The 8,971-nt window shown below is 55.1% G+C and overlaps 2 protein-coding genes across 5 annotated transcripts in view; both read right to left on the reverse strand.

Annotated features, from left to right (window-relative positions):
- Nucleotides 1-5,045, reverse strand: part of LOC104915232 (maestro heat-like repeat-containing protein family member 7) — a 9,383-nt gene extending 4,338 nt beyond the window's left edge. For 2 of the 3 annotated variants that reach the window (XR_004162219.1, XM_031557353.1), the window contains exons 1-10: nt 4,960-5,045; nt 4,608-4,746; nt 3,609-3,760; nt 3,146-3,293; nt 2,598-2,735; nt 2,018-2,194; nt 1,290-1,445; nt 1,041-1,142; nt 830-932; nt 535-591 (exon numbers count right to left, since the gene is read on the reverse strand). Coding sequence is in view for 2 of the 3 variants with exons in the window: in XM_031557353.1 (XP_031413213.1) it covers nt 535-591; nt 830-932; nt 1,041-1,142; nt 1,290-1,445; nt 2,018-2,194; nt 2,598-2,735; nt 3,146-3,293; nt 3,609-3,760; nt 4,608-4,733 (1,159 nt within the window). In the remaining variant the exon portion in view is untranslated. Of the gene's footprint in view, nt 1-93; nt 239-534; nt 592-829; nt 933-1,040; nt 1,143-1,289; nt 1,446-2,017; nt 2,195-2,597; nt 2,736-3,145; nt 3,294-3,608; nt 3,761-4,607; nt 4,747-4,959 lie in introns of those variants that run through there. The other variant, XM_031557354.1, reaches the window with a different exon arrangement.
- Nucleotides 3,726-8,971, reverse strand: part of LOC116216178 — a 5,891-nt gene continuing 645 nt past the window's right edge. The window contains exons 3-11 of one of the 2 annotated variants that reach the window (XM_031557356.1): nt 8,704-8,829; nt 8,371-8,450; nt 7,926-8,037; nt 7,526-7,612; nt 7,177-7,266; nt 6,791-6,943; nt 6,467-6,618; nt 5,962-6,097; nt 3,726-5,110 (exon numbers count right to left, since the gene is read on the reverse strand). In XM_031557356.1, coding sequence (XP_031413216.1) covers nt 4,994-5,110; nt 5,962-6,097; nt 6,467-6,618; nt 6,791-6,943; nt 7,177-7,266; nt 7,526-7,612; nt 7,926-8,037; nt 8,371-8,450; nt 8,704-8,829 — 1,053 coding nt within the window. In that variant the 3' untranslated portion in view covers nt 3,726-4,993. Of the gene's footprint in view, nt 5,111-5,820; nt 6,098-6,466; nt 6,619-6,790; nt 6,944-7,176; nt 7,267-7,525; nt 7,613-7,925; nt 8,038-8,370; nt 8,451-8,703; nt 8,830-8,971 lie in introns of those variants that run through there. The other variant, XM_031557355.1, reaches the window with a different exon arrangement.

Genomic DNA, 8,971 nt, shown 5'->3' on the forward strand with positions numbered 1-8,971 from the left:
CTACAGAAGCCTTGCACATAAGCTCAACACAGAGGATACCAAGGGAAAGGACTTTGTAATTGAAGCTTTAATCAATCATGTTTATGAGGAAAGAGGAAACTGCAAGGCTAGCAACACAGTTCTGCAAGCCTGCCCCATCCTGATTTTTTCTGCTGCTGTAAACATCTCAGAATCTGGATTGTCAGAGTTGCCTGACAACGGACTAGCGGATGACTGTCATGTTCCAAAGAATGGAGGACTGCAACAGAAGGAAACAAAACAGGGGTGAAAAAAAACACCCACCTGCAGAGACCTGCCAGCATCCCCTTCATACCATGCCAGCCCCAGCCCCACCCATCACTTTTCCAGCCCAGGAGGAACACATGAAACTAAGGGTTCAGCTGGAAGCCACTGCTCAGGATTGCTCCATGTGCCCCAAGGATGCTCCTCTGCCCCTGCAACATTTCCTTGGAGCAGGCCAAGACACAGCTGCACACTGCTCAGGCTCTGTCCCCTGCCCTCAGCCCCAGCACACATAGCACTGTTCTCACTCACCACTGTAGATTTTCTTCCGCTTTCCCTCACTTGGGTTCCAGTAGCTCCACGCCAAGCCTAGGTAGAGAGCTCCCATCAGATCCCCACTCCCCAGCACACTCCCAGGAGCACAAACTGCAGTCCAGCAAACCCCGTTGCTTCTGGTCCTGCACCCCAGGCAGGGACGGTGCCTAAGGGAGGACCTGAGTGCGGTACCCATCGGGGCTGCTGGCATGGGCAGAGTGTACCTGGGGGCTGCATAGCTTGCCTTGCTGCCAGGGCAGGGCTCAAAGAGGGACCCAGGGCTTGGGCTCACCAATGAACAAGAGAGCCTCTTGTCGAATAGTAGCCTGAGGATCCTTCAGGTACAGCAGGCTCTGCCGTAGGTTTTTAGCCACCATCTGCCTTTTCTGCTCTAGCTGGAAAGGAACACAAAGGCAAAGAAATTTCCCAGCTGCAGGTGTGCCCCCCCCACACCAATTACCCTTTCCTCAACCAAGGGGCAGGGGTAGTGGAGTTGTCCTTACCAAGCACTCCGTGATCCCCACCACGTTCCTCCTCTCAGCCTGGTGCTCGAGCTTCTGCCACTTCAGGAACCTTGCACAAGCAACAAGGGCTTCCCTGGCAGCCTACAGAGCAACAGATGCTGGGAGATGGCACCACAGACACAGACCCCAAGAGCTGGAATGCTTGCTGCCCTCAGCCTCCAATCCCAGACTGCCCTTGAGGTGTCAGCACACTCTTGCCTGCATACTGGCCAGGTCTGAAATTCATACCTGTGCAACACTCGAGGTCTCATCGCTGTTCCGAAAGAGCAGAGGAAGCAGGCCCCGGCGTACTTTCTTCTTCATTTTTCCCTTTTGCCACCACACCACAGCCTCTATCACATCTTTGAAGAGGAGGATGGAAGACTCTCGTACTTCACCCGACACCTGAGGGAGGAGTACAGGAGAACCTCAGCAACTCTCTTTTGTTGCCCATGGTGAACATGAGAGCAGGTGCAGCTGATGCAAAGCGAGATGCTTCAGAGTCACGTTCTGCATGAACGTGCTGTGAATTCATGCAAATCAGCACAACACGTTTCCACACTGCCTGTGCCTCAGAGTGCTCCCGCAGCCACCCTACCACAGCAAAGAAGAGCTTGGCAAGCACTGGCCAAGGAGGAGACAAGGCTGCCCCTTAGCACTGTCTCCAGAGCACACGCTGCCTGCTTAGCCTCCACCTCTTTGCTACGGCACCTGGGGAGAATGCCCGGTGCTGGGAGTAAAGGGGCAACTGGAGAGTCTGAAAGTAGCTCTTGGCAGCAGGTGCTTTGCACAGTGGACGGGCTGGGCCACAACACAGGGGCCTCACATCACCAAGAACAACCAAGCTGCCAGGGATGAGGCCTGCTGGGTTGCAGAGCCCAGAAGACGTCCCATGAGAGCCCAGAGGAGCAGAGAGAGAAGGACGCATTCCAGCCAAGCACCCACTTGCAGATCTCAGCCTCCCACAGCAGACTTACATGATTAAAAAGATACAGGAGCTTGCCAGCCAGCTCCAGAGCAATGGGACGCGCCTCCATCTTCCCCAGATGATTCATCACGTTTCTGAAGATAGTCAGCGCATTAAGAGTGATGTGCGCATTGCCAAACTGCAGGGTCTCCATGACGTCTGGCAGCAGGGCCCGTATTTCTCTAGCCTGTACAAAACACACAATTTCCTTTTCATCAAGAGGCCAATGGCCACCCTGGCCTAAAAGCCCTGATTTCAGAGCACCAGCCAGACACCTTGCCTACTGGCAGCTGCCACAGGAATGGCAGCATCAGACTCCGGGCAGGTGCTGGCCATGGGCGCACTGATACAGACATGGGGAGATAGGAGAAGGAAAGTCAGAGAGCATGGACTCCATGTCCCAGCTCACCTTCCCCCTTTTCCAACAGACCCCCAGGTAACCCATCTGGAAAGCTCCCCAGGCAGCCACCAGGCCCCACCATGGCCATCATTCGCACTCTTGAGTCTCGGGCAACGTCAAGGCACAACACTGCCCACTGCCCCAGCACCAGGCTGCCAACCGGGTTTTCATTTGACTAGGGCCTGCTCACCGTCTCAGGTCTCTCTGACAGAAGGACAAGGCCTCTGAGCACCAGCCAGAGTAGTGGCAAGCTTTTAATCTTCAGAAACATCTGGAAGAGGTCTGGGTTACATAACTCTTGCCGGATCTCTTCAGTGGGGCACATCACCTGAAACCAACACAGCAGTGAGAGCCAGACAGAGGCAGCAGGTCTCCCTGCACCCTGCAGCTTCTGGCTTCTCGTGCGCAGCCTGGCCTTAGGCAGCAGTGGTTTTGGAGGGCCCCGCAATGTCTCTGTGCCGCAGGCGTAGCACTTCCCGAGATGACTTTTTGGCCTGCTACTTCGCCCCTCTGACCAGACACAGCCTGTTGCCCTCATGCCTCTGAGGAGCGACTGACCAGCAGGAGCTGGCACAAAAATGACACCAGGCATGGGTGGCCACAGGCACTTCAGCCATGGCCCTGACTCTTCCCCCACCCTTCCCCAGCTTCCATGTCTGGGAAGCAAGGCAGGGGGAGGCAGGGAGCTGGGGAAAGAGAGCCCCAGAGGAGAGCAAGGTGCCTTATCCAGTAACTCACAGTCAGGCGGAGGAGGCTAAAATCCACTGCAGTGATGTTAAAGATCATGCACAGCAGTTGGTCCTGAAGAACACTGCACAGTGCTTCCAAGAGCTTCTCTGAAGTCGCTGTTGGGGCAAGCATTCTCTTCCACATGTCCAGAGTAGTGCTGCAAATGAAGAGCAGTGCTATGTCAGCAGGGCTGCCTCAGTCACAGCGCCATGATCAGGCAGCCCTGGTAGCCCAAAGACTGTGCTGCAGCTCTGGCCCTGCCGTCTTGTGTCCTCTCAATGGGGGCTCTGCGCTGCCTTGGTTGGCGTTGGCTGCTGCAGCCCTGACTGGCCAACCAGTGCTGGAAAGCACAGCGGAATGAAGGGCCTGCTCCTCAGGGATGTCCTGCAGCTTTGCGTGGCTCTGGTAGCCAGAGCGTCTCTGAGCCCTGCTCCTTACAGGAAGAAGACCGCAGGGCTGTCAGGGCTGGTACCTGTCACTCTGAGGAAGGTGGATCAACACACTCATCAGCACATCTCTGGGAAAGAGGCTGGTCAGCATATCCAGCAATGAGAAGAGAGTCTGCTGAAGTGACGCAAGCCTTCTTCTCAGGTTTCTATGGATGGACTCAAGAATCTGTGGCACCTGTTGGGAGAACACAGGAAGAATATTGCTGCAACTGTACTACAGCCAGTTGCCCCGCTGCCAATGATACTACTGCTCCTGCCACTGTTCAGTGCTGGCTTAAAATGGCTTCAGGTGCCCAAGAGCTGTGGAGAGCAGGCCATATCATTAGCATGGCTGATGCAGAGGGAGATGCTTCAGAGGCATACTCTGCACCAATGTGTTGTGTGTTCACACAAAGGAATGCAACAACTTTCAATCACGGGTTGTCTGTGCCTCAGAGTGTTCTCCTGCCACCCAAAATGGTCAAAGCAGAGCTCCCCAGGCACTGGGACAAGGAGGAAACAGGACCAGTCCTCAGCAGTGCCACAGGGGCACACGCTGCCTGCTTAGCCTCCACCTCCCTGCTGCGGCACCTGGCGAGAATGCCTGGTGCTGGCAGCAAAGGGAGCAGTGGAGGGCCTGAAAGAAACCCTTGGCAGCAGATGCTCTGCTGTACAGAAGCTGAGCAGGTCCCCTGTACAGAGGCCTCACATCACTAAGAATAACCAAGCTGCTGGGGACAAGGCCTGCTTCTCCTGCCCCTCTGACCAGCCACAGCCTCTTGCTCCCATGCCTCTGAAAAGCAATTGACCTGCAGGAACTGGCACAAAATTGGCACCAGATGTGGATGGCCACAGGCACTTCTCCTCTCCAGTCCTGCAGCCTCTTCAGCCTGTACAGAGGCAATGGCTCTCCCTGGTCCTCCATCCGTGACCTTTGACTCTACCCCTACCTTTCCCAGCTTCCCATTCTGGGGGGCAGCACAGGGGAAGCAGGGGGAAAAAGAGCCCTGAATGAAAGCACAGTGCATCGTCTGGTAACTCACAGTCAGGCGAAGGAGGTCCAACTCTTCTATGGGTATCCTGCACAGAACGTCCATCTTGAGCACAACGTATAGCACTTCTATGATTCTCTCTGATGACCACGTGGAGGAAAGCACACTCTTCCACATGACCAGAGTAGTGCTGCAAACGAAGAGCAATGTTCTATCAGGAGACTGATGGGAGCCCTGGGCTGTCTTGGCTGCTGCAGCCCTGACTGGCCAACCAGTGCTGGAAAGCACAGCGGAATGAAGGGCCTGCTCCTCAGGGATGTCCTGCAGCTTTGCGTGGCTCTGGTAGCCAGAGCATCACTAAGCCTTCAAAGGAAGAAGACCGCAGGGCTGTCAGGGCTGGTACCTGTCACTCTGTGGAAGGTGGATCAACACACTCGTCAGCACATCTCTGGGAAACCAGCTGACCAACGTATCCAACAATAACAAGAGAGTCTGCTGACATGATGCAGGCTTTGTTTTAGGTTTCTATGGATGGACTCAAGAATCTGTGGCACCTGTTGGGAGAACACAGGAAGAATATTGCTGCAACTGTACTACAGCCAGTTGCCCCGCTGCCAATGATACTACTGCTCCTGCCACTGTTCAATGCTGGCTTAAAATGGTTTCAGGTGCCCAAGAGCTGTGGAGAGCAGGCCATATCATTAGCATGGCTGATGCAGAGGAAGATGCTTCAGAGGCATACTCTGCACAAATGTGTTGTGTGTTCACGCAAAGGAATGCAACAACTTTCAATCATGGGTTGTCTGTGCCTCAGAGTGTTCTCCTCCCACCCAAAATGGTCAAAGCAGAGCTCCCCAGGCACTGGGACAAGGAGGAAACAGAACCAGTCCTCAGCAGTGCCTCCGGGCACACGCTGCCTGCTTAGCCTCCACCTCCCTGCTGCGGCACCTGGCGAGAATGCCTGGTGCTGGCAGCAAAGGGAGCAGTGGAGGGCCTGAAAGAAACCCTTGGCAGCAGATGCTCTGCTGTACAGAAGCTGAGCAGGTCCCCAATACAGAGGCCTCACATCACTAAGAATAACCAAGCTGCTGGGGACAAGGCCTGCTTCTCCTGCCCCTCTGACCAGCCACAGCCTCTTGCTCCCATGCCTCTGAAAAGCAATTGACCTGCAGGAGCTGGCACAAAATTGGCACCAGACGTGGATGGCCACAGGCACTTCTCTCCAGACCTGCAGCCTCTTCAGCCTGTACTTAGGCAATGGCTCTCCCTTGGTCCCCCACATCCGTTACCCAGGCTCTACCCCTACCTTTCCCAGCTTCCCATTCTGGGGGGCAAGGCAGGGGAAGCAGGGAACGGGCGAAAAAGAGCCCTGAATGAAAGCACAGTGCATTGTCTGGTAACTCACAGTCAGGCGAAGGAGGTCCAACTCTTCTATGGGTATCCCACAGATTTCTTCCTCTACGAGCACAGTGCACAGCTCTTCTAAGATGCTCTCTGATGACTGTGTGCAGTAAATAATATTCTTCCACATATCCATAGTGCTGCAAACGAAGAGGAATACTCTGTCAGCAGGGCTGCCTCAGCCACAGTGCCATGCCTCAGGCAGCCCTGGTAGGCCACAGGCTGTGCTCCTCGTGCTTTTGGAGGCCTCGGGGCCCAGACTGCGCAAGCAGGAGGTGCTGAGATGGCCTTCCCTGAGGGGCAAGGCAGAAGCCTGATGGGAGCCCTGAGCTGCCTTGGTCGGCATTGGCTGCTGCAGCCCTGGCTGGTCCACAGCGCTGGAAAGCACAGTGGAATGGAGGGCCTGATCCTCAGGGATGTCCTGCAGCTTTGTGTGGCTCTGGCAGCCAGAGTGTCTCTAAGCCCTGCTTTTCACATGAAGCGCACGGCGGGGCTGTCAGGGCTTGTACCTGTCATTCTGTGGAAGGTGGATCAACACACTCATCAGCACATCTCTGGGAAACTCGTAGGCCAGCACTTCAAGCACAGAGAAAAGAGTCTCTTGAATTGATGTGCTGTTGCTTTTCAGGTGTCTGTGGATGAACCTCACAATCACTGGTGCCTGTTGGGAGGACACAGGAGATTGCTGCTGCCACTCTACTGCAGCCATTTGTCCCGCTGCCCATGACATTACTGCCCTTCCCACTGCTCTTTGCTGGCTTAAAGTGCCTTCAGATGCCCGTGATCTACGGAGGGCTGGGCAGGGCTTGGTAATCTAGCCTTGGACTGCTTACATCCATCAGCCAGTCGCTAGGCTGACTCAGGACCATATCCAGTAGAATTTCGGACCACTCACTGTCCTCAACAGCGCAGTCTTCAGTGGTCTTTTCAAGGGCCATGAGGACGATGTCTGTCCTCTGAGAAGGTTGGAGGAGTTTTCCAAATGGCTACAGTAGGAACGAAAAAGAGAGGGAAGACGTGTCAAATTGAGTGAGAGAATGTGGTCTGGAGGGGAGAAGACCAGAGCAAAAGGAAGGATGAAGGCCCTTATTTGGGGCAGAAACATGCTGAGGGATCCCAGCTGTGCCCAAGCTTGTCTTGCAGGTACCCCTGAGCTTCAGGCTGCTCTGAGACGCAGAGAAGGGGAGATATCCTGGCTGGAAAGTTCCTGACTCCTTACCTCCTGACAGAAACAATAAAGCTTCGAGATCTGCTCCATGGCCCTCTCACGCACAGTTTTTGTCTGGGAGCTGGTATAGAGCAGCAGCACCTGTGAGGAGTGGAGCTGCTGGTTTGCTTGGGAGCTGCTGATGCTGCCTCCAGCAGAAGCAGCTCTGCTGAGCTACCAGCTGGAATCACAGCATCCATCCAGGCTTCCCCCTTGAACTAGAGCCCAGCCCTTCTCAGGCCTTCTACAGCCACTGAGGTCCCTTGCAGGCTCCTGCTGCTAACAATGTCATTCCTATGGAGAGAGCTCAAATTCTACCAAAGAGAGCTCTGGGGGTAGAGCTTTGCAATGCAATACAGACCTCCAAGATGTTCTGCAGCTTATCTCTGTTAGAGGTGTGATGGCTGACCAGCAGACTCTGCAGCATTTTCTCCATAGCACGCATGGTCTGTAAATAGAGCAGCAGGTTGTGAAAGTCTTTCAGAGGGCCCTCTCACCGCGAGGAAACTGCTGTGAGCCCCTTTGACTATCAAGGAAGGACATCCGCAGACTGACGCACAACCTGGGAGAGGCCCCATGGCAGCAAAGCTGCTGTGTGCAGACCAGGCTGTGAGTGCTGCGTGTTGCCAGGCCCACGCCAAGAGTGGAAGGGAAGCAGTGGGGGAAGCGAGGCCAATACCCAGCCTGCAAGGATCTTTAGTAATCTCTGCACGTGAATAATCCACAGGCATGAGCACTACAGTAGATCACCCAGTACATACTTGATTGTAAAGGCAGATGTTCAGGTCCTCTTTTGGAGGAAGGCAGAAGATGGCTTTGAAGCACGCATGTGAAAGACGTATTATTTCTTCCTCTGAAATTGCCTTCATTTCACTGGAAATAGAGAGACCTTGATGTTGGGAGCAGTGCTCTGATGTTGGTCTCCCTGTGGGCAAGGCTCCCTAGGAGGGATGTGGAGCCCAGCTGGGAGGCACCTCCTCCACAGGACTGGCCTGGGCTGGAGGACAGTCCTGATGCCTACTGCTCTGGGGCAAGAGCCAAGACCCTGCAGGGAGCTTCACGGCTTCCTCCAACCTCTGCAGAGGCCCATAGCAGGGCAGAGCTGAGGGCTACCCTGCTCACATAGGAATGCTTCCCAGCTAAGATCAGAGCCACCAGGACTGTGCCCTAGGGATGTGCGGGGAAAAACTGGGGCTGGGCTGGTACCTCAAGGCGGCGATTGCAAGCATGGCTTGGTACCGCACTGCTGTGCGCAGCTGGTCCATGGGCTCGTTTTCCAGCAGCTCCTGTAGAGTACAACCAGGATGAGACCTAACAGTCACCAGCACCAGCACCCAGCACCAGCAGATCTGGCTGCTGATCAGCAAGTGCCAGAGGAGCCCAGTGCCTCCAGCCCAGTACCGGAACGCAAAGGCACCCTGCGTCCTACTGCTCAGATCTCAGCAGCACTCATAGTCCCCCTGCCCACCCCTGCCTCACAGGGTACCTGTCCCTGGGCAGCTCTGACCTCTCCCACAATCCCTTACGTTGTCCCCTCACCTTGACTTCCTCTGCCAAGTTCCTCTCACGGCAGAAAATAGCCAGGCTCTCACACAAGCCGTTCTTTTTGCTGATTCTGCAAATGCTGCAGATGCTTTCCAGAAACAACATCTTGAGCATCTCCTCCTGGCCACCACAGAGAGACAAGGAGAGAGCGTGAGCTGGGAGAGCTGGGTCCAGTAGTCCCAGAGCATTACAGGGTGTGGAGCAGTGTGGGATGCCTGGAGGACAGCAGCTCTGTCCAGCATGGTCCTCCTGCAGCCTGAAT

This window comes from Meleagris gallopavo, chromosome Z (genome assembly GCF_000146605.3).
Source record: "Meleagris gallopavo isolate NT-WF06-2002-E0010 breed Aviagen turkey brand Nicholas breeding stock chromosome Z, Turkey_5.1, whole genome shotgun sequence".
NCBI classification, from domain to species: Eukaryota; Metazoa; Chordata; class Aves; order Galliformes; family Phasianidae; genus Meleagris; species Meleagris gallopavo.